This window comes from Amblyomma mixtum, chromosome 3 (assembly GCF_055824585.1).
Source record: "Amblyomma mixtum isolate Tamu chromosome 3, ASM5582458v1, whole genome shotgun sequence".
NCBI classification, from domain to species: domain Eukaryota; kingdom Metazoa; phylum Arthropoda; class Arachnida; order Ixodida; family Ixodidae; genus Amblyomma; species Amblyomma mixtum.
The window spans coordinates 326640244-326664962 of record NC_143014.1 but is presented as its reverse complement, the minus strand read 5'-3'; the positions used below and the strand labels follow the sequence as shown (position 1 = coordinate 326664962).

Here is a 24719-nt window from a genome sequence, read left to right as displayed (position 1 = left end):
GATATGTTAGCTTTAAAATCCCGCAAGTACACTGGAGCTTAAGGGACGGCTTAGTGGTTAAATCCGGGTTAATTTCGGCCACTTGGAGTTGTTTAACGTGCACTGACATCGCAAGCGTATTTTGCGCTTCGTCTCCTCCGAAATTCATCTGCCGTGGCCGGGACTCGATACTGTTACATGTGCGTAGCAGCCGAGCCCTAAAACCACGGAGTGCTGACGGCGGGATTTGGTGTTTTCTTCGCTGAAAAAAAAAATTGCGAACAAAAATGTAAGCCCTGCCTAAAACCTTGCATAACCCTGGCATTAAGCGTGAAATAAATAATAGTAATAAATAAGAAATAAAATATCATACAAATTAAAGCGTTTATTTACACTTGGGCATTAAATTGCAAAATTCAGCGACAGTTAGAGCGAACGCTGTCATTCTTGTTCATCTCTGCCCCTTTTCTTCATGCTTTCCTTCATGGTACGGTCCCGTGTCCACTGAGTGGAAAATAGCTACCACACCATGCGTAATAGCTGCTCATTTAGATTACGAATATGCGCACCCTCTGTGCGGTTCGGTAGGGAGCAGGCTCGTACTTCGAGCTATATGCTACGAATCAAATGTGAAGCGTAACCAGCAGAGGCAGGTGGTATTGCTGCGTCTGAGTTTCACTGATTGCACAGCGTGAAGTAAGCGTTTTCAAATTTTGTCTTTGAAATGTGCGGGCACAGACTTGCGCATGTTTTCGGGCAATGCACTTTCGGACAGTGTCCACAGGGCATGCCCCTTGTGTTTATCGGACGCATGCTTGCGGGCACTCGCCTCCAGGCTTCGTGCAGCCTCCGGAGTTTTGAAGCGTTTGGTGGCGCCTTAGGACTGCGTGTCCCAGGAGATGAGGGCAAGGTGTGGAGGAACACGGAGCGCGAGGCCCGTGGTGCGTGCAGAGGTGGTTACGAGACTCATGGTGAGCGCTAACCTCAGCTAAAGACGATGGAGGCCACGCGAGGCAGGTGTAGAAGGCGGTCCAGTCTAGTGCGGACATGCAAGGTTAGGCTAGGTCGAGGAAAGTCGCCAATACTGCTTTCGCTGTGTAATAAATAATAATAACAACGAATATAATTTGTTCTGCAGAAACAAAACTTACTCAAAACATTTAGGTTGGTTTGGTTTATTGGGGTTTAACGTCCCAAAGCAGCTCAGGCTATGAGGGACGCCGTAGTGGGGGGCTCCGGAAATTTCGACCACCTGGGGTTCTTTAACGTGCACTGACATCGCACAGTACACGGGCCTCAAGAATTTCGATGGAGGCGAAATTCAGCCGCCGCGGCCGTGATCGAACCCGCGTCTTTCGGGCCAGCAGACGAGCGCCGTAACCACTGAGCCACCGCGGCGGGGCTGAGAACATTTCAGTTGCCCTTCAAGATGCGTTGCTTTCTATCCCAATTCCTTTTGTATTACTGCCCCGAAAGAGGATGGCCAGGTAACGGCTGGAAATTTAGTCGCGTACATTAAAAGGTCGTTGAAATGCCTAAACGTGTTCGGTGCGGTATTCAGTAAGAGCTTTATTTAGAAGCCTAGACGTGCCACAGGTTGGAGACATTTACAAGAAGATGTTACTGAGGTTTTTGGAAATAAAAATAAAAGCTACAACTTACACAGACTTATTACTTGATTACACATATTATAGGACCGACTGCAAAGAACTTGCATTCTCAAAGCGAATGGAGCCGTACCCTTGTCCTTACCTTTGTCTGCCCACGTGCAGACTGGATGAAGTCCTAAATAATATAATCGTAGGGTAACTAATATACGCTTACCGAACGGATCAATCCTTGGGCCACTTCTTTTCCACACGTGTATCCTTGTCAGACCCAGACAAAAGTTCGACTACTGAGCGTTAATAGGAAGAGATATCTCAGGTCTATGTCCTTGAATGCTCTATCGGGAACAGACTTCCCTAGGACGCGCCACCGCTGGATGCCTTGCTGCGTCATCTAGGGGTCCGAGAATTGGGCGCCCATTTTATGTGCCATGGGGTGCTCATCTGCAAGCGTCTGCTCTTGGGCTTGGCACGAGAAGCAGCCCATACGACGACTCGACAAGCTGGCACGCTTCAGAAAAAAGGCGCCAGCAAGCTACGTTTCTTTTTGAATCGTAGGATAAGCTCGCTGCTGCGGGCTGCCGCAGCCTCGATTCGCGGATCAAGCTAAAGTGTTGGAACACTGTTCTGAGGATACAACCACCCCTTCTAGCACGAATGTGCATGGAGGTAAAAAAAATATACCGAGGGCAGCGATACATTTTTTTTCGAACGGTCGCGCGTCCTGGCCAATCCCTTTCTTGCCTGTACGCGCGTGAAAAAGTTTTGGAGCCATAGGTGCATTTATTCCTCTATAAGTTTTCTTTGTGCTCTCTGGTACGTGAGTCTGTGCCTTCAGATGCATGCAACAGTGTCATGGCGGATAATTGGGAAACGCATACACAGCGAAATGCATGTTTAGACCAATATTACAATTAAATCAGCGTAAAACACACAAAACTCGGGGCTGTTTGGCTGCAGGGAGAAGAAAGCTGGTTTGAACTAAGCAGATGCACTAAAAAAACCATTTTTTTTTGGAGCAGTCCTATAGTTACTGAGTTCTTAAAAACCTGACTACTTGGGAGCACACTGAGTACACTCCGACTTTGAAAAGCACAGAGGCTGAGGAAGTCATGTGTTTTCTTTTGTATTCGTGAAGATGAAGTGTTTGTTATCATGTAAGTGAGGTGTGAGGAAGATATAGATGATCCCCCTCAATGTTTAGTTCCATCTAGATGAGTTCTTTACGCCGATGACATTACGTTATTAACCACAGAGGAATGCTGGCAGATCTTCCTTTCAAAATTGAACTGTTATGTTATTCGTGTTGCAAACTGACGCTGCAAGAATATGCTGAATGTTAACGCTGTCTAGTCCGGTGTTCTTTTTATCGCTTCAAAGAATTATTTGCAAAATCGGAAATTGTGGGTTTTAGCGTCCTACATCGACACACGGTCTTTTAGGCATGCCGTAGCGGAGCGCTTTGGATGAATTTAGACTATTTGTGGTTCTGACGGAGCGCTGACATCGCACAGCTCACGAAAATTTCGGCATTTCACCTACATCTTAATACGATCGCCGCGGCTGGAATTAGAAACCGGTACACTGGGATCAGCAGCCGAGCGCCAGCGCCACTGGGTTACCGCGGCGGGTGCCAAAAAATAGTTCAGGCATGTAATAAATACGCTGAGACTGAATAACTGAATAACATTATGAAATTTCAACTGCACTTGTCTTCTCTAACAAAAAATGGCATACTTTCTCAGAATGTTAATGCGACTACCAAATTTGAGCACCGAATCCCGGTTTTTGCTTCATTACTGTTTCATAGTCATCTTGTAACTGTACCCCGTGGTGGGGCAACTCATGTTCAATGAATTTTAGTCCAGCCTATTTAAAAGCAATAAATACAGTTCATCTCTACTGGGAAAGTTCCTTCTAATACAGCTTCTTTACTGCGGACTCATGGCAGATATTGTTCCTAAAAACTAAGCCGTGTCTCGTTATTCTGGCAAATACGTAATAGCTGATTTACTCATGTTTCCTCCGCCCTTCTAGCAGCATCATAAAAATCTGCTATTACCAGAGGTAACAATAAGGTACGGTCGATTCACACCTAATTTGTGGTCGGTTTCATTGGGTAGCATACGGTCGACTGACTTAAATATTGCCCAGCGAATCAGTTCGAACTACGGTAATTTCTATTGAAATTGCAGTTATTTTGTTGAATATGTTGATTATGTTTTGCCGTGCAGTATTTTTTTTAAATTTTCCGTGTGAATGTCTCATATTTCGTATTCCTTTCTTCTGTAATGAAATTTTTTTTTGGCCTGCATAAGTAATTTCTTTTTATAGGCAGTCAGCCTTTTTCGACGCTGACTCTGCGACCTCGTTCTGCATATATATACTGTTACGTATACGGTAGAGCTGAGGCATTCAAACAACAGAAATATGCCTGTAACTAGTTGTTCAAACTACATTATTTACGTATTAGACTCAAGGCAACTTGATATCGATGCCGGGTTTTGTAGGAACCATATACGCACTGTCATCTTAGTGCTTATAGTAGTGTTTTACCCCGTCTTGCTTTTGCCTTTCTCCCATATTCATTGATTTGGTTTGTTTTGTTCATGCGTCCCTTTATATATTTAAGCCGAAATAGCCTCACTCTGTATCTCTTGCTTGCATCTGTTCTAAAAGAGTTGCTTTTCGTACCGATGAATTATATTTGTGAGTGGAGCAGGGAGTAATAGATTGCATGCATTTTTGAACCTATCTTTTAGGAAACTGCTTCCTTATGGAATATCTCTGGTAAATATCTGTACTTCAATTTGGTTTGGTGAAGGCAAGGACCAGTCAAGCAATATTTTACAGCTTTTTTGTCGTGCATGTTCAATATAGGATAGGAATTGAGGGAATAAAACACGCTAAGAATTCTGTGAACGTTTTTCTAATCTGCATGGTCATCGCTTCCGACCGAGGCTGACTTACTGTCACCGCAGTTGTTTTTCGCAAAACAAAGGGCCGAAGGCGACAGCAGCCATTAAAGACATGCTTGCTAAAACAACGTTTATTGGCCATGGAAATTTCCAGAGTGAAAAAATATGCCACTTTCCTAGTAAATATTTATATACTATGGCCTACCGCCACACTGATGCAATAAATATGTTAACAGCTATGCCAAACACATTTCACCGTTTGCGCTAGAAGTTCCTTAGATTGAGTGTGCCCTCCATACCATTTATTGCATCCATATCTTAATGACAACTTCATAACTTCCTTGAGCATGCATAGTAGTAAACTGATCGGATCATTGCATTAAAAAAGGCGACATTTTGCGTCACGTAGACTTCGTCGCTCTTCTTCGCTGCAGGATGCTCACTTCTTCTGGATGTGGACAATAGGACTGCGAAAAAAAAAGAGGCCAGTGTTATCAGTTGTAATAAATATGTAAGCCAGTTTTTATCTCTGCAACTCTGCAAGGGTGTTTCAGTATGGTTTGCAGGATATTATGAAAGCTGTATTGCAGCTTTGTCATTTCTGTGCATCATGGACACTTCATCAGACATTACGGCAAGCCCGTAAAAGCTTATCGACAAGCGAACAACCATTCTTATCACGAGCTTTGGTTTTTCTCTGCTAATATCGAATAATATCATTTGGTAACACCGTAAACACCATAACAATTTTGACAACAAAAAACACCTGCTTTAGATTAACAAAGCCGCCTATTCGCTATATTACATGCCTTTTTAGTAGCCTTTCCTCTCCGAAATATAGTTTTCTTCTTTCCTGTGGTTGTATCAATCGCCGTGCAACCTTTAAGAAATCTTAGACGTGCGCTGACATCGCACAGCACACGGAAGCCTTTTGTGTTTCGCCTCGATCGAAGCACGGCTGCCGCGGCCGGGATTGAACCCGGGTCCTCCGGCTAGTAGCCCAGTGCCCTAACCCCTGATCGACCGTAGCGGCTCTGTGAAACCCTCCGAAAGACTCAACTGCACTGCACGTGCCAGTTTTTTTCTGCAACAGCCACTAAATATAGGAGATAATGTTAAAGAAATAGAACTAAAAACACCACATGCCATCAGTGGGATCCGAAATAGCGAGAAAGCTCACCTTAGCCTGCTTGCATTGCGCTGCACGCGGCATGCGAATGTCATCATGTGTTCCCTTTTTCATCTACTTTCTTTAAAATTACTTTTATTTTAGCACCAATATTTAATAAAAAGAGTACCCTCAGCTTTCCTTGGTGTCAAGGGCCTGCATTTCGCTGATCAGTTGCGTGAAAAAGCCTAATAGGAGGTTTCTTTAACCCAAAGCAGGTATCATACGCTGAAATGGCGAAGAACTGACTGGGAAGAGAAATGCGCCGTTAAAAAGAATAGTTGGCACTGCTACTACCACACCATTACGAAGGTGCACACGAACATCGATGACACGGTAGCCTACCCTGCGTCATAATCAGTTCCGAGACAACCTTACTGTGTTCGTAAGGTTTGAAAGGCATGCATGAGTGGACAATACCAACCGTTGACCGCTTCGCGGACCTTCTTGTCCTACAGACAGAATACATGTACAATGAACGGCATATGTTTGCCTGGCAAAAAATTTGCAGGTTAGCGCAAGCGAAAGGACAGATTGAAGTGCGGAGCATACTGTGTTGAAATAAAGGTGAACTGAATATATTGTTACGTGAAGGCAAGCCGATGAACACAGAACTACATGACTTATGGCGATGGAATGATTTAATGGCGGCAGGCCTATAGAGCAAGCGCTCCGTGCCGCGCCACTGCCCACTTTGTCGTCTTCTAGTCTGTGACACTACCCCACTACCCAGGGACACCGAGCTTTCGTCCCGATCGCGCGAAGTAGAAGAACGGCAGTTACGATGAAATACGGGACGTGACGATGGGCGTGGCAGGGGGGATGAACACAGAAGAGAAGATGCAGGGCTTGCCGTCACGATGAAAGGGTTGAGAATATGATAATTGGATGAGTCCTCGAAGCTTCCGGGACAAAATTCGCCGTGAGACGACGACTAAGGTCCATGCGCTCACCGAACGGCATGGGAAAGGGGGCTGTGTGCGCACGTGTCTAGAATCGGTCGGGTCGCGTAAGGCCTGGTCGGTAGGATCACTTCGTCGTGTCTTGTGGTCGGGGCGGAGGACGGGGCTGGGGCGAACGGCGAGGTCGGTTCTGGTCAGGTTGGCTGGGGCACAGCCGGGCGGTGCTCACCAGGAACACAAGGCAGACGACCATGGCAGATGCAGCACGCCGAAGCTCTAATACCAGCATCGCGATGATTACCCCGCACCAAATGTTAGGTGACGTGACGGCAAACCGATGAAGAGAGGAGTATATGGTATATGGCGATGGAATGATTTAATGGTGGCGGGCCTAGCGCGAGCGCTCCGTGCCGTGCCACTGCCCACTTCGTTGTCTTCTTTATCCACGATAATGTGTAAAGACTTTAACATCAGGTTAAAGTTATGTTAAACGAACGAGGAAACTCATCATCAACAAACATGAACGGGCACATTGTGTTGCACCGTCTGGCAAACGGCATTGCAGTTTAGGATCGCATTTTTTAGCCGTCACCGGTCGCTAGTCACAAGGCATTTAAGAGCCGACCACAAGGAAGCGTTTCTTCGGCCTCGCTTCAGCGTCTCGGCTACCGGCAGCGCCGGAGGTGAAATTCCGGCGCTTGGAGTGAGGTGACGTAGCGAGACGCAGATATTTGGCGAATCCAGGTCACAACGTCGGCGCCATAAATACCTCGCAGGTGTGGATTGATGGGGACCAATGACTAATCGCTCAGTGGCAGTGAATTCCGGATTAATATACGCTGCTATACCGCCATAGGCGAGGGCGATTTCTGCGAAGGCAGGAGGGCCGCTTCTGACTCCGCGCCATTGTCCCTATTTCCCCCGCAGTAGGCTCCCGCCAACGATGAGAGGATGATTAGCTACGGGCAGGGATTAGTTGAGGGGCTTTACCCACGATTACTCCACACCGCCGTCTGGAGACAACACTTATATACCCTCATGGGCTGCGTCGCCGTCTCCTGCAGACGCCGAGCGATAACGCCGGTAGACGAGACGCCGACGCAACGCCGAAAAAACGCTGCATCATGTGTGGGTCTTTATGATTCGCAGGTGTCTTTCCACAAACCCGAGCTTACCAGAGCTGCTTGGTTTGTGGGTTCATGGCAAAGTGACATTCCTGTGCAGACGTCGTGAAGGGAGACCACCCAGTTGGTAAGAGCTTTGCCACGTGAAAACTGAGTTCACTTAACTAAAGTAGGATACATGTCAAGGATACAGCGGCGAATGGCCCTTAAAGGTGGTCCTCCACCAATGACGTCAACCAGTTGCCATGAAGTCGCGGTTGCGATGCAGTAGAGGCTGTGGACGGAAGAGCAGGAGACGGTCCTCTGTACCCATAGCGTGGGGAGTGGGCTTCTCAGAACTAATGGCCCTGCACCCTGTCTCCAACTTCCCACCTTCCACAGGACGTACGCCTAGGCTGAACAGCGAACAACCAACTCCTCATGACACGGGAACAAAAGACCGACTTCTTTTTTCCCCTCCCTAGCCTCTGCTGCGTTGCAACCGCGACGTCATGGGATCCCGTCGACGGCATTGGCTGGAGGGCCTCCTTTGAGGGGATTCGCCGCTGCATTCGTGACTTGTAGCCGACTAGAGTGTCCTAGAACAACTTCAAGAGTGACATTTTGTGTGCATGCTACATCATGATCTCTCCAAAAAAACAGCGCGAAAGATAGGAGAGAATTTACTAAAACCCGCGCAGTTCAGTGCCACCGCTTCAGCTTTGCAAGATATGAAATGATATAATAAGGCTCATACTGAACGCCGATAAAAAAAAATGCTTGGCCTTTTGAAAGTTGTGGCACGCCTAGCCTCTCTCAGGTGCTAGTGTGCTGGGAAGATAAACACAGAATGAGCACACACAAGCACGGTGGCCGTTGCAGAGGGTAGGAAGGATTAAGTGCCACCTAAAACACCGAAAAGAAAAAATTAGGACACAATATGAAATGAAATCATGGAAGCGCAAATGAAAAGGTGCAGAGTGCTGCGGATCAAAGGGACGACTGAAGTGCAAAAAAAAGCAGAAGGGAGCTCCAAGAGAAACCTTCATACCAGTCGGGAACGTTGGCAGCGTCCTCACAGGTGTAGCTGTAGTGGCTGAACGCCTTGCCGTAGCCGCAGCTGATCAGGCGCGGCTTGTCGTTGACGCAGGTGATGAGGCGCGTGCAATCCGCCGGGTGGGGGTAGCGTGGGTAGGGGTAGAACTTGGCCCCGGGGCCGGTCACCTTGTCCGGGCAGCGGAAGCCCACGATAGCTGCACGAAGCAGGCTGGCGCTGTAGGTAAGCCTATTTTTCTACTGATCTTTGGTGCTAGTATAACAGCTGCATCGGCTAAATACAGCGACGTGCATGACAGCGAAGTTTTCGCTGATCTGGGTTCATAAGAACAGCGCTCCTAAAGGAAGAAGTAAGGACGACTAATGTCCTAGTGCCTACGTTCTCACCATACAGAGAAACTTAAAGGCGGTAAGCACGAACTGAAAAACACAAATGTCGAGCTGCAGTTGAATTTCAGACGAGTGTTTATTTCTTGCACGCATCTGCTTTTCCACGTGCATATGCAGTGTTGGAAAGGGGGATAAAATTCTCTGGAGATAAAATACAATTGTTGCATGATTAACTGTCTTTCAAAGGTTACATTTTCATTGGAGACGAATTATGCTACCTCCCGTTGCTACGTCATTCTTAGTGTTTTCAAGAGGAGTGGCTCTGTGGTAATATAGCGGAACCTGCGCAGAAAGTTCTGGTTCTGCTTCCTGCTGATTATGATGGGCTTCCTCAATGAAAATTACCAGGAGCACTAAAGGAACTTACATGTGAGTGAAGCGAAAGCATTGCGGTCCTATTCCTATTTCATTCTATTATATTTCAGTTGTACACCGATTCTATTCATTCTATTCCAATTCTGTTCTATTCCTGTGCAGTTGTTGCAGTTATATTAGTACAGACAAATTACTTGCTAAAATTTCCTATTTTCCCGCCTTTGATGACATCACACCGTTTCTACCAATGGAGAGATTTATAACTTTGCCGTTTTTTGGGTGACGCGGGGTTTTCGTGTTAATGTGCCGTATAATGCGTTTGAATTAAAAACGAAGCGACTGGAGCGTGATTTTTTTAAACGACTCAGGCTTTGCTTCTATCAGATGAACGAGGCTTTTAGCGCACGTGTGAGAAAGTGTGCACCTTCCAATTCACATGGTGCCACTAAGGTTGTAAACCAAGAGGTGGTAGCGCTGCAAAAATGAAAAAAAAAAATTTGTCGCCAATTCTATTACCGGATGTGAAAACTAATTATGGAACTGCCTCTTTTAAGATTGTATCTGCCGGCAAGCATACAGCCAGCGCGTTCGCATACAGGCAAAGGGTACCTTACGTGATGAAGACGCAATTGCACGACTACAGCGAAAAAGTTGGAAATAAACCCCTCGTATAATGTCCTTTGCGGGCCTTTGAGGTAAAAATAAAAAAAATGAAAGAATAATACCTGCGACCAATAGTCTGTTCGAGGTATTTCGCACGACTGCATAGCGAGTGCGTCCTCGTACAAAGGTCCAAAAAGTGCTCGCTCTGTTGATTTTCCTGCAACGTTCCTCAGGCCATCGTGGTCCTTATATGAGTCACAGGCTCATATACTGCAATACTAGACCTTGCTGTGCGTTTACGTAACATGAGATTTGATGATACAGGAACTCATGACCCCACTTCGCACCAAAAATTACAGCAGTGGCTCGAACTTCTCTAAACTTCAACTTTGCTTAAAGGGACCATGAAAAGAATTAAAAGCCGCTTGTAAATGTTAGAAGTGATGCTCAGAAGCATTGACACCAAGTATGAGTCTTCGGAACTCAGCCGGCAATTTATTATGAATTTTTAAAAACCGTGTTTTTCAAAATTCGCGGGCCGCTTGGTGTCTTCGTAGGGAGCAATTCTGAAACCAAAACCGGGAAGATAGACGCCACTAGTCCCATGACGTCGGCAGGCCACCACACGCTGTCATTCGCTAGAGCCGCGGCAGCTTCGACGTCACGGGCACACTTCCGGTAGCGGTGAAAATCGTCTGCTCGAGCTGCCGCGCGACCCCCTGGGGCAAGCGCGAGCGAGGGCATTGCCTTCGCGCATATGGTTTTAATTTACCTCTGCCGCCTCTTTCTGTCGCGAGTTCGGGAGCCACTAGCAGTGCCTTTTTCGGCCGCCCAAGATGAATACGCCTTGCTGTGTCGTCGGCTGCAAACCCAGTGACTGGCGAGGTGTTGAACTCAGGCATGTTACTCCTAGAGACGTGCGTGAGCGAGCAGCCTGGATGGAGCGCATCGGACTGCCAGCGTCGCACGCACGCCGAAGACTCCGCGTTTGCGGTCGACACTTCGCACCTGACGCTTACTACTATAACCCAGCGCTCGTTCGATAGTCAGGCATGAATGTCAAGCACCTGAAGCTTCGACCGAAGTCGCTGCCGACACTGTTTCTTCCCGCCGGGAAGGTGAGTTTCCAGCTTACAGCGATCGGTATGGACGTTTACACGATATGATCTGCGATGGAAGACAATTTTATCTACGAGAACTTAAAAAAAGGTGCCGCATTTACTTAGGGCACAGGACGAATTCGAAGCGTTAGCTGTCGCGGAGGGCCTTGGCCTGACGGCTACGTACTGCTGCTGTTCACATTCGGCTGCTGCTTCGACATGCAGACTCGGTCCCGACCTTCTTTGACTCTCCCGTCCGTTTTACGACCGTAATACCGTATGTTCCTTGTGTTCTAAGTCGGGCGGCGCGATTTTGCGATCCCGCAGCCGGGTGTCCAACATCATTCGAGAGCTAGGCTCAGTATATGCACGGTGTTTCACACCAAGACTTGGCAGCATCGGTGTGACGGCCGAACCATCGCACAAAAAAATAAAACATTGTGTGAGCCGGGAACAGGTCCGGGTCCATTCTGCCAACTAGCAAAGAAACCCGACGCGCGCCGCAATCCAAGAAAGCGCCGAGACCAGAGAGACGCTGCCGACGCACGCTGCTCCTTGCGAGTGCGACAACCGGAAGTTGTAAACCGAACGTCAGCGAATGACGTTTTCATGGGCGGAGCCCAGTCCCGGAGCTGTTTTCTTTATTTTTTTATGGTGCCCCGCGCGTACGAGTTGAGGGGGGAGAGGAGGAGGGTGATTTTTAATCGCCTATAACTTCGTAGTTATTGATGCTAGCTCAAAAATTCTTGCGCTGGAGTGACGAGTGATGGATTGCCTATCTTTACATAATCTCAATAAATTTGTTTCATAGTCCCTTTAAACCATCGCATTTTATGAAAAGAAAACAAACTTCAGACTGGATAAATATCCCGTCCACTAAATTAGCAGCCATTCAAGATATCAAAAATGCCTGGAATAATGCGCATGATATGCACATTTGACCTGTACATACATTGTTCAATCTCTTCTCAATAATCATGTCAGTTAAGTAAAGTCATAAGCAATCATATGGCTACAAACTCTCCGTAAAACTAATACACTCTAGTAGCTTCCCATGTTGATTCGAAAAGATAAGTGCTCGAAATTTCACCTAGTCATACATCGATTATTCAGGTAGGGTGTGCGAAGAACAGGACATGATGGGCTGATCAGTTCAGTGATTTGATTACGGTTATGGTTAATGGGGGTTTAACGTTCCGTTCCAAAGCGACTCAGGCTATGCGGGACGCTGTAGCGAAGGGCTCCGGAAATTTCGACCTCCTGGGGTTCTTTAACATGCACTGACATCGCACAGTGCACGGGCCTCTGTAATTTCGCCTCCATCGAAATTCGGCCGCCGCGGCCGGGATCGAACCCGCGTATTGCGGGACAGCAGCCGAGCACAATAACAACTGAGCCAGCGCGATGGCTGCATGATTTAAACAACACTCCTTACTCTTACGGTGGCTGTCTAAATGCATTTTACTTATTTTCACACCTTTATTTACTTGAGAAGATAGTTGTAACATTTCCTGTGTACCGGATTTTGAGTGACCATACATAGCGCACACTTACTTTACACCCGACGGCATAGAATGCTTGATCAGTAGCCTTAAGGCATCTTTTTCATGTGGCGTCGATGAAGTTAATTTTAAAAATCCAAAGCACACCATTTAAGTTTGCAGAACTATGTAACTTCATATTTTTAGGAGTCATTACTAACAGGCATGCTTCCTTGTTACTGTAAAATTGCAAAAGTGGTACCAGTTCGCGAAAGTGGCAATAAAAAATTCGCGCGAAAATTACCATCCAATCTCACTAACATGCATTTACTGCAAGGTGTTTGAGCACATTATCGCGTCTCATATTCACAGTCACATAGAATCTAATCTCTTTTTTCCCAAAACAACCTGGATTCAGTAATAGCTTTTCTTGTCAGCTAGAGCTATTCGAATTCTGTACTTACCTTTTTCGAACATGAGGAGCAACTTGCAAACCGACTGCGCCGTTCTGGACTTCGTTAATGCATTCGATCACGCACTACATTGTCGCCAAATATCTAAGCTTCTTGCTCTTAAATTAAGCTCCCTAACTTTGTCATGGCTCCTCAACTTTCTTTGTAATCTCCAACACTTCACAATTGTTGATAATTAATTATCTTCTCTTTACAACGCTATGTCAGGTAGGAGCCGCCGCGGTGGCTCAGCGGTTATGGTGCTCGGCTGCTGACCCGAAAGACGCGGGTTCGATCCCGGCCGCGGCGGCTGGAATTTCTTTGGAGGAGAAATTCTAGAGGTCCGTGTACTGTGCGATGTCAGTGCACGTTAAAGAACCCCAGGTGGTCGAAATTTCCGGAGCCCTCCACTACGGCGTCTCTCATAGCCTTAGTCGCTTTGGGACGTTAAACCCCAATAAACCAATAAACCAAGCTATGTCAGGTGTGCCGCAAGGGAGGGTCCTCCGTTCTTTACTTTTAATAATGGACATTTAAGACTTCCGCATAATTTTTCATCCAGCAAGGGAATATTTGATGCTGAAAGCATTATTTACCGATTATTAAAGAATACCGACGACCACATTTTACTGGTTTATTGGTTTATTGGCGTTAAACGTCCCAAAGCAACTCAGGCTATGAGCGACGCCGTAGTGAAGGGCTCCGGAAATCTCGACCGCCTGGGGCTCTTTACCGTGCACTGACATCACACAGTACGCGGGCCTCTAGAATTTCGCCGTCAGCGAAATTCAGCCGCCGCGGCCAGGATCGAACCCGCGTGTTTCGGGTCAGCAGCCGAGCGCAGTAACCACGGAGCCACCGCGGCGGGGCCACCACCACATTTTACTGTAAAATGACCTGGACCTCGCTACTGAATGCCGTAAAACATGGGTAACGACTCTCAACGTCTGCGAGTGAAAAATCATTTCTTTTACCCGAAGATCATCGAATTCGTCCTTCGCTTACCACATTAACAACCGATTGGCTCGCACTGCTCAATACAAATACATAGGCGTTGACCTCTCGTGAATTCATCCCGTAACCACCATTTCTGCGTATGATTCAGGGTCATTAGGCTTCCTGGGCCCCACATATAACAAACTACATATAACAAACGTGCTACATATAACAAGTACTAAGTACTACATATAACAAACGTGCTACGTCTCGCCGCTCAGTAGGCTTCATTCACTTAGTCTTATTAGGAGTACCTAGAAATACCTAAGGGACATGTTAGAAGCGAGCAAGCCAAATAGGGTCCGTTGTCGTATTTCATGCAAATATGGGATTACCTGTCAAGCGAAACCTAAATGTAGGTGAAACCTTCACTCTGCTATTTTTTGCGCTAACATTGTCCACTTCTATCTTTTTCACAAATACGCTTATACCTTTTCCATCACCTATACCGCATCTACAGTGCCCTTATTGTTCATCACCCAGATTGCATAATAACTTCAGCCAGTTCGGCATTTAGGACGGTGCTTTAGATTTTACTTTTTCTTCACTTCTACGCGGTATACGCGTGTGCAAAGATCTTCCGAACTACATCGTCTAGCATCGTCTGTACTCATCTAGTCAAACATTTTGTTGATAACCCCTTGAGGGTCAATTCTGTATCCATGAGTCATGCATTTGTTTTTATTTTAGTTGTTATCTCCTTTGCGGTTGTTTGCAGGTTAGCTTTTTACCTTTCTTATAGATATGCTTGTGCTTTCCTCATGCGAAGCGGATGCTCAGACCACAAGGCCACCGCTGTGGTCGACAGTGCAAATGGCCTTTTGAACAAATCCACCTGCTTATCAGGGCTCAGTACTGGATCCTAAGTATTAAGATTCCAAACGTCAGACATTCCTCCAGCCCCAATCGTCACCTGCTCCGTGTGTGAACATTTTTGTGTTTACTTACTGACCAATAAGAAGCTGCCACTTGTTGTCAAGTGGTGCAGGTATTTGTGGCTGGCTGTGTGCCCTTTTGCTGGAGGAAAAAGTAGGCACCTTGGCTGGTAAAACTGCTGGCTTCATTGATGCGCTAAAATTTGGATTGCTGATTTCACATCTTCATTGCTGCATTTTACTCTGCGATGTTTTCGCAGATAATTTTAATGTAGTACGCTGCAAATATAAACGCTTTAAGTTTAGAAAGTGCAGCTTTTAGACCACAATACTTTCCAGGCATACCGTTGAAATAAGGGGAAGTATAGGCTGCATTTTTAACAAACATAAAGATTTTACGAAAATTGCTTAAGAATACATATTCATTGGTTGCAGAGCATTCGGCGTCATGAGTTCTGTTATTGTTGGGAAACCATAGTGCTAAGTGAGGTTAGTTTGAGAAGGGAACAAAGAAAAAACCTTCGGAATCGCAGCCATCCACCAAGTCCGGCCAGTTGCAGGAGTGGGTGACGTCGTCATAGGCGAGTCCTGGCTCGCAGTTGGTCAGGTTGGCCAGGCCAAACTCGCACTTGAAGTACTGCAGACAGCTGCCGCTCGGGAAGATGCCAAACTGCCATGGGCAGTCAGGGGAAGGAATCGGGCCCGCTGCGGAGTTGTGGTGGCTACGTTAGAACTTTCAGTGATTAACAGCAGCCGCAAGCGCCTTCTGTAGTGTGCTTAAGTCGGAGACATTTGCATTCACTCTCAAGCTTCCCATCCCGAGTCCTCTGATTCATTGACTTCTATGAAGTCCCTCGTTTTCAGCAAGAGATTAAATGCCCTTGAAGTGGTTAAAACTGCGCATTCACTCCGTTACCCATATGGAAGACCCGGTGTTGCTTATACGGGGTCTGAGTTCCAACCTAGTGGCTTAGGGAAGCTGCAGGCGGATGCCACCAGGATGGTCACGCTTCAACACAGTCCCTGGACTGTTGAAGTCGTTGTCCAGCACGCGCGCAGTCATAATATTCAAGAGCTCAGCATCACCAAATCGTCTTTCTTTCAATATTTCTTTCTTGAGTATATTCGTGTGTACCCTATGAATTCGGTCACGAACAATAATAGATGGGCACATGTTCAGGGGAAAAACCCATGCAGAGTGCACGAAATTTTAATCACATTGACTGAACGTTTGCCGCTTCTTATTGAACTGATGAAGTAAATTAGCTTTCTAAGCATTTTTTTTTGCTCAGTTACACTACTAAGCTCTTAATGAGTGTCCATGACCCATTTGAGTTATTTCACAAAATTCCCCATGTTTCTCTTGCTCCTGCTTGCAGACCTGGCCACAGAAAATGCGTTTGATATTCTGTCCTCCTATTAGGCGACTCGTCTTCTTGCAAATCCTTATCCAGTCGTTTAGTTCTCTCTAGGTACTAATGTTATTTTATTGAATGATACCAAGCCCGCTTAGTCTGCCCCTGTCTAACTGAAAGCGTTCAGGTGCTGTTTAGCCTTAACTACCATGTTTTTAACACGAATGTCATCAACCAACGCAATGAAAACTAATTTTTAAAAAGTTGTATTCGCATTGCGACCAGACTACTTCTTGTTAGAACTAACTCGCGGATGGATCGGGTATGCAAATGCGCTCTGACTGTATCTGAAGGTATGCAGCGCAGCCAGTTTTTGCAATGCGTCGACGCTTGCATGGCACGTGTAACTTTGGGCTATACTCAAGGAATCCTTCTATTTGCCATAAATCTGTGCACCATCTTCACCAATAAAGTCCGGCAACCTCTCACCGTCTGCAAGAATGCGCCACTGTTAGCCTCTTGAATAAGAAAAAAATTACTACAAAAAAAACATACATCGGGATCTTTTCATTCAGTCGTCAATGTAGAATTTCTGAATTTCACTTCACCGACTGCTGCGGCATTAAAGGCGATGTGTGTTCCTGCAGAAAGACCATGGCAGTGGCCTACTTTGTCTATCCCTACGGCAGGATTGTTTTCACTTTTAGTAACGGCACCTAAAAGAATCAGTTGAGATCAAGAAGTAGTCTTGTTGAAAGTTAGCTCGCCTGTGTTCTATGTGCCATGTTAAGCAGGTACGCATCAGGTGATGAAGACAGCAGGGGCATTGGTCAGCGTCATCCAGTTGGTGTTAATTAGGCATGATTTCCTGTCTTCGCATATAGATAGATGGCTATCTGCTGGATTGTTATCTTGTTTTTCTTGTTTACCTGCCGGGCTTTTTTGTTGTTTTTATTCATTTTTGCCCTGTTTATACAAGGCTGCAAATTAGGTAAGCGTTCTTGTTAAAATGATTATTTTAACGAAGGTGACTGCTGAGTGCTTGTCTGGTTATATATTTTATTGTACTGCTCGTGTTCTACTGCATGTAAGGGTTTCCTGTACCGAATAAATCTGCACAAGGAGCGTTTTTCCAGGAAACCGTCTAACTGCGCGCAAAAGATAAACTTATCGACTTATTTACATGGAACGCTCGCTACTCAAAGCGGTTGCTTACGTTTCTCGATCCTGTCGCCGCAGTCGACGCGCCAGTTGTAGTTGCAGAAGTCGTAGATTCCTCCGTTAGGATCGAAGAGGAGCCCATTAGGGCAAACCTCCTCGGTCACGGTGCCGTTTTCACAGCGCGTGTAGCGGTCGCAGGCCGTTGGGTGCGGCCAAGCCAGGAGGCCCGGGTCCGGGCAGTGTCGCGGACCCACGACCAGATGCTGAGCACCTGCGGAACCACAAGGACATTAATCCCCGCGGGAAGGCAGCAACTTGGGCTAGTTAGTGTTTGTGGCGGAAATTTATTTAATTGTTTACTCAGATACCCTAAGGGCTCACTGGCGGCATTACATAGAGGGGGGGGGGGCATAAAGCAGAGTACGAATCTTTCACACACGCTCAAAAAAACACTGCAGATAGTTAATGCGGCACACAAGTACAAGTCAAGGAACATAATCACAACAGTCTTACAAAATGCACAATGTAAAAAGAAAAGGAACAGCAGTTGTGGATTATTCATGTAAGAAAGTAATTATGTCGCTGGAAGCGCTAGGACTTTAGATAAGTTAGTAAGACTGAATGAAATACCGAAGAGTGTGTTATCATAGCGATCCTAGAGGACAATTCATTCAATTCATTTATTTATAAGGACAAAGGCGAATACCTGCACAATTCCGTCCGGCCGAAGAAGAGTTAACTTTGTAGGCATAACCGTTGCGACGTGAGGTACGAGGTGGTGGTAAAATATATTACCAGGCAAATGATGTGTTGCTGTGACAGAGAGTGTGAAAATATCATCACCGAGTTCTCTGGCCATTGCGAGCGACGGCACGTTGAGCGTTTCTTTAAGAGATGAAACACTTTGAAATCGCGAGTAGGATGACAAGATGAATCGACCTGCTTTATTCTGAACAGCTTCAAGAAGATCGGTTAGGGTGAATTGGTAAGGTTCCAAATGACTGACGCGCATTCCAGGGAAGGACGCACGAGGAAATGGTATGTTCGAAGTCTAGTGTCCCTGTCGACCAGATACAAGCGCCGCTTCAGAAAGCCTTGTTTCTTTTCGCTCAAGATGTAATATATTTTATGGGTCCATGTCGAATTAGAATTTAAGGAGACGCCAAGGCATTTAACCTATGGAATCGGGTATACAATGCTATCATTTATTATGTATGCACTTCCTTGTGACTTTGAAACCGCGGTGAGCTTGAAGTGTTTAGTTTTGTCTTTGTTAATTTTCATCTGCCATCTGCAGCACATTTCAGTTAGCTTATTAAGGGCTGATTGCAAAGTTATGACGTCAGCTCAGAGGCTGACATCAGAGAGAAAGGCCAAAGACACACACATAGCAGGAGGGTTCTTCTTCTTCTTCTCCCTCAGTAAAAATGCCGTTCATACTGCGTTCTTCTTTGGTTTTGTCCCTGCCATGCACGTTGTGAGTTTCTGTCATCGTTGCAACGATGTAGGCTAAAACCCAACACACTGCGTGTGCGCTTAAACTCGTCCCAGCGAGCGTCGCATAAACGCAGGCTGTTCTCAGCATATAGCAATTCTTATAAAGTCGTAGGCAGAGCACCTCTGTGTTGCCTGCTTTGCATAGAATTACGTACGGCTGGAAAACGGCCCGCAGACCACGAATAAAAACCTGGCTCGATGTGAAGTACAGCTTTCTGTGCTTTGAAGCCAGCTCCAGAAATGAACTTAATTCCAGTACCAGCATTTCTCGGCCACAAGATTCACTTCTGGTCGGCCAGAGAGGGTACGCCGTATGGTTAACTAATGAGAAGCGCTTGTGCATGCAGATGTGCTGAGCTGCCCGAGAAATGTGTTGAAGAAAGCATTTGTGGAGAAGAGGCTGTCACAACATGGTGTAGGGTATCTACCAGGAATTTCGGGAAGCGCACTGCTAATTAAGAAAAACAGTCTTATTCAGGTAGCATTATGGCTTTTGTGGCATAGTAATACCACTGTTGGTGGTCGCCAGAAATCTGGTAAATCGATTGCTCTTAAGTTTTTATATAATTTCTAATATTTTAACTTTTCAACGGTTCGAGTTATGAGCCTGGTTACAATTAGAGATATTTAGCTGACACGTAGTAAGAGCTAAATCAATTTTTAGAGTTTCAAAAATGCCATTAGCAATTGCCATCGGTGTTGCGGATGAAGAAATTCTCGCCATGTTTCGCTCATTTAAAAAATCGCGTGCCTGCGGTAAGCACACATGGCGACGTCCATCAATTCGTGTAACTCTGTGGCGCACGTGCCCCGTGATTTCCTCTGTTCCGCCCGCTCTGAGGGGCTCACCGCTGCTCACCGCACCATCTGAAGCATGGCAGGGAAGATACTCACAGATAATAATGGTGTGAACTCCTGCGTAATTAATTGGAATATTTTTAAACATATGATCGGCAGGTATTGCATAGATATATAAGATCACGAGGTTGATTTTTTTTATTTTCCAGGCCTTTCAGCACCAAGTATCAATTCTATAAAGAATAAAGCACAACTGAAAATGATAACTTTATTTCTAAATCAATGAAAAATATTTGCCAGCTTTATCTTTATATTTATGAAATTTGTATTATTCGCGGTAGATAACAGACATCTCCGTGCGTGAAAATAATGGTAGCCCAAAGGAATCAGAATGTTGGGCTTTCTGCGGTATTTCCTCTTCAAAATGGTCGCCCTGTAGTAGCTTCCCCTCCATATATAGCTATGGATGCTCAACAAACTACTATAATTATCATGACTATCACCGTCTAGTTAAACCGTGGCTTTCAGTAGTAACGAAAACTGACTGTCTGATCGAGTTCAGAGAAGAAGGTTACAACTACACGTAATTAAACGCCGTGCATTATATTGCCACGTTTCCACAAGCAGCCGCTGGGCGGCTGCTCTTCGCAAGTCGCGTGCACCGGCGAGTGAAAGAAGAAGAAGATTGGCTCCGGCCTCCTCTAGGTGCTCTTGGCTTGCTCTCCGGGGCCGTCCTGGTCAACCCCCCACTAAAGCCTTTCGGTCACGAGCCCCAACGGCAACGTAACAGGGCGAGCGTGACGAGCTCCAGGACGAGATATCCAGCGCGGCTGCCAAACAGTCACTGCTCCTGGAGGAAAAGAGGAAATTGGAAGCCAAGATGCATGCCAAGGAGGAACAGAGCAATGGCGAAATCCTCAGCGAGAAGATCCGCAAGGCCCAGGCTCAGGTGGGTCAGCAGACGGCCGACCTGGCTGCAGAGCGGGCCACGTCGCAGCGGCTGGAGAACAATGCGCTGGTGCAGGAGCGGCAGACCAAGGAGCTGCGTGCCAAGCTGCAAGAAGTGGAGACCTCCTGCAAATCGAAGCTGCGCACTGCCACCAGCCAGCTGGAAGGGCGCCTCTCCCAGGGCGAGGAGCAGCTCGACCAGGCTGAGCAGGAGACGCAGGCTGCCATGCGGACAATAAGGAAGTTGGAGAACCGCCTCAAGGAGGCCATGATGCAGGTGGATGATGAGCGGAGGCATGTCGACCAGTTCAAGGAACAGGGAGTGAAGACGAATAACCGGATGAAGAACCTCAAGCGCCAGCTGGACGAAGTGGAGGTGGAGTGCTCGCGGGAGAAGGCGCAGAGGCGCAAGCTCCAGCGCCAGCTCGAGGAAGTGCTCGAGGCCAACGAGAAGCTCCAGAGTGACCTGAACGCCGCCAGCAGCAAGCTGAGGCGGTCTGGTGCCGCAACCGGTGGTTCGACGAGCCGCATGTTCAAGCGGACATCCGTTCCGGGCGCTGCTGGTGACGACAGCCCGATCTCCCTTCCCGAGGAATCGTTGACGGAAGACGGACAGCCCTACACAGTAGCACAGCGACTTGGTCGCGTAATCGTCCACTTAGCTGCGCAGTCACCACCCCCTTTTGCCAAACCATGTTTTTGAACCGAACGGCCCAGCTTTCTTCCTGTATGCCACCCTCCCCCTCCGCGATTCTTCACTATGCCACGGCGTCGAGGTGCGGCGGCGGTGATGAAATCGTGCCTTTTCTTTTTGTCTTTTTGTTGCGACGAATTTTCGTCGGCGTCGCCATGTCATGGCCTCGTGTTTTTCCGGGGCATGTGTGTGTGTGTGCATGTGCGTGTGTGTCAGTTTTTCGTTTGGCTCACTATCTCTAGCGCGAAGCAATTGCAGTTGAGGTGCTCCGCTTTTTGGAGCACACGAGTCCGTCGGAGCGACATTGCTCTCCAAGTCTGGGTTGCTGCGGCACTGACAATCGCAGCGTAGCAACACTGGCCCTTCTTGCCACCGCTACATATAGGGTGCGTTCCAATTCTCTGACAAGACGTCTAGTGTGACGTCTAGGAAGCCGTCTACATGTCTACATATTGGAACGTGTCTACTTCACGCGCCGCCTTGCGGCATATAAACTGAACTAACATTTGCGAATAGTTGCACTCCTATGTTCTTAAAAATTCTTAATAAAACAAGTTAAAAGAGCGCTGTTAGTTGTTTGCTAGTTCTTATTTTATTTTTTTCTACAATAATGGTGCGTTCATTGCTACCGCTTCAGCAGACGATCTCACCTGCATAGCAGACGATCTCACCCGCACGATTTCCTCTCGCGCGATTCACAAATATAATCGTAGGTCCACAAAGACGGCTTTATTTGCCGCCAGTTCCTATAAAAATCAACTTAACGGAATGACTGACACTTGAAAGATGGTGCGTCTCCGGGCTCCAGTGCCCGCCAAGAGCACGGCTCACTCAGCTCTGACTGCACCAACTGCTCCGCCATCTTTAGACAGGAAGTTAGCCTGCATAGATGTGGACTTCGGCGAAGCAGTCTTCTTGGTCGGCTTCGTGAAAAATAAAACGCGTCTCAAAATGGGGGCTGTCCGGCAAGACGTCTAAGTAGACGTTTACTCGGGAGTATTGGAACGCACCCATAGTGTGCATGTGGTGGGTTTTACGACGTGCTCCGTTTTTCTCTGTGTGTAAGAAATTGTGGGAGAAAAAAATTTTTTAGCTTTTTCTAATATAAAGTACTGCCTTCTGGAACACTGTTACGTAGCCGTTGGGGCTCGTAACCGAAAGGCTTTAATGGGGGGTTGACCTGGATGGCACCGGAGAACAAGCCAAGAGCACCCAGAGGAGGCCGGGGCCAATCTTCTTCTTTCACTCGCCGGTGCACGCGACTTGCGAAGAGCAGCCGCCCAGCGGCTGCTTGTTGAAACGTGGCAATATATTGTCACGCAGTGGTGACTGCAGTCCGGCGAACGGGAAAACAGCGAGAATAGCTTCTAAACGAAACTCTTTATTTGGGCTGACTTGCGCCCGCAAAGAACTGAATCACTCGGCGCCGGCATAGCAAGAAGCGTGCTCGGCGGTCGTCGAGCAGAACGCCCGCCGCTCTGGGCCATGCTCCCTTTAAAGCTGATAGCGAACGTTCGAGATAAATCTTGGAAAGTTACTAGAACAATCTGGAGCCACGTAGAATCGGCTCCGCCTGTATGCGATCAATCCAGATAAATCTAGGCGCGTCTTGCATCACAAACAAAGCGATAAAGTGGCGTGCCGGCAGCTTTGAAGAATGAACAAACAAACAATACAAAGATTCCCTTAAATATCCTCGATAAATAAGCCACTATATGGGGCTATAACGCTATATATAACAGAAGTTTACAATAGGTAGAAATAGACACGACACTTTCTTGCCTGGCTTCGGTCTTAGAGCACGCGTGAATGAATTTGCGAGTCAGGTAAGCAAAGCTTGAAAACACAGCAAGGGCAGTATAAAAATTTGTGGGTTTACACCCTGGCCACTACATAATAAGAAACTGTTCTGAACCATGTTTGTCATATTAAATGAAGTGCTTGAGCACATTTTGTACTGTTACGACGATGTTGCATACACTTAGCCAAGCGGGGAGACCATTCTGACAGTGCTGACGATCAGCATGCGCCACCTGCATTTCGCCCCCCTCAGAGTGAATTTCATTGCACTTCCTGTGAAAAAAATTAAATGTAGAGCATGTCTTCCTGCTTGTCGCCGGATTTAGAGCGCAGTTCGTAAGCACCCGCTCCTGGGTTGAGCGTCGGTGGCGGCGGTGACGGCGGTGTAAGGGGCAGATGGAACCACGAGGAAAGCGGAAAGGGAGGGCGCGAAGTGTGCACGAGGTGGAAAGAGTTTCTTTAGAACTCAACGTCCATACTGCTCATACACGCGGTAGGAGCTAGCACTTCCTGATTCCGCTTTCAGCATTACACTCGGTTCATTTAAACATGACGCAGTAGCCCATTTCGTATTAGTAGTTTAAGGAATGGAAATGGCGTAGTAAGTGTCTCATTGCTCGGTGGATACATCAATCGCGCCGTGAAATATGGGAGGAAGTGGTAGTGTAAGAAGAAACAGTTACTGTAGTGGAGGGCTCCGAATAATTTCGGCCACCTGGCGATCTTCAGCGTTCAATGACATCGCACAGCTAAAGGACGCTTTTTTTTGCGTTTGCCTGCAACGAAACGAGGCCACCGCGGCCTGGTTCGAACCCGGGCACTCCGGCTGAGTAGGTAAGCGCTCTGTTAACTGAGCCACCGCGGTGAGTTCGTCTTAGGCCCGTATTCCGAGCTGCGTCCCTTTCAGATTTGTTTCTCTCCGCGAGATGCAACTGGCCGAAACGTCCCGCTCGGATTCGCAGGCTCGTACACAGCGGAAACCCCACGGTGTCGTTACATACATATCGTACGCACATGTAGCGGATGCTAAAGGGGATAACTTAGCCAACATGGAGGTGAACTCTAAAGAGGGGCTAGGCTGGCTAGCCACCGTACCGGAATCCTTCGCTTAGCAGTGAGTTCGTTGGTGTTACGGCAGTTTTTGGTACGTTAACCTGCTGATGACGGCACACAGGTCTTTTCTCTTTCTCTTCCTCTTATCTTGCCTATAACAAAATGGATGGGTTGACTTACGGTTGTAAAAAGCCACGGCGAGTTTGCTTTGCGCTGAGCACGCCAGTTAGCTCAGATGGTAGCCTCACAGACTGTCAGTTGAAATCTATGTCCTGTGCGTGTTTATGTGCTTTGGCAGCGGCATTTTCCAGGCGACGATGGGCACGCGCGCGCTTTATGGCATGGTGAGCCTCCGAAAACAAAGGCTCTCAATGCATGCATGCCAGTAGAAACATGGTAAAAAGTTTTCCAGATTATTCCGTTTGTTCATTTCCTCTAAAAAAAATGGTTCACAGCCTTTTACGTAAA

At 47.0% G+C, this 24719-nt stretch overlaps 1 protein-coding gene across 1 annotated transcript in view; it reads right to left on the bottom strand.

The window, feature by feature from the left end:
- Positions 1-4620: 4620 nt before the first annotated feature.
- The window catches only part of LOC149355858 (protein obstructor-E-like), a 43871-nt gene continuing 23772 nt past the window's right edge, over positions 4621-24719 (bottom strand). Inside the window, exons 2-5 of the mRNA XM_089577706.1 lie at positions 17517-17732; positions 15465-15650; positions 8729-8930; positions 4621-4971 (exon numbers count right to left, since the gene is read on the bottom strand). Of these exons, the coding sequence (XP_089433832.1) occupies positions 4944-4971; positions 8729-8930; positions 15465-15650; positions 17517-17732 (632 nt within the window). The 3' untranslated portion in view covers positions 4621-4943. The remainder of the gene's footprint in view (positions 4972-8728; positions 8931-15464; positions 15651-17516; positions 17733-24719) is intronic.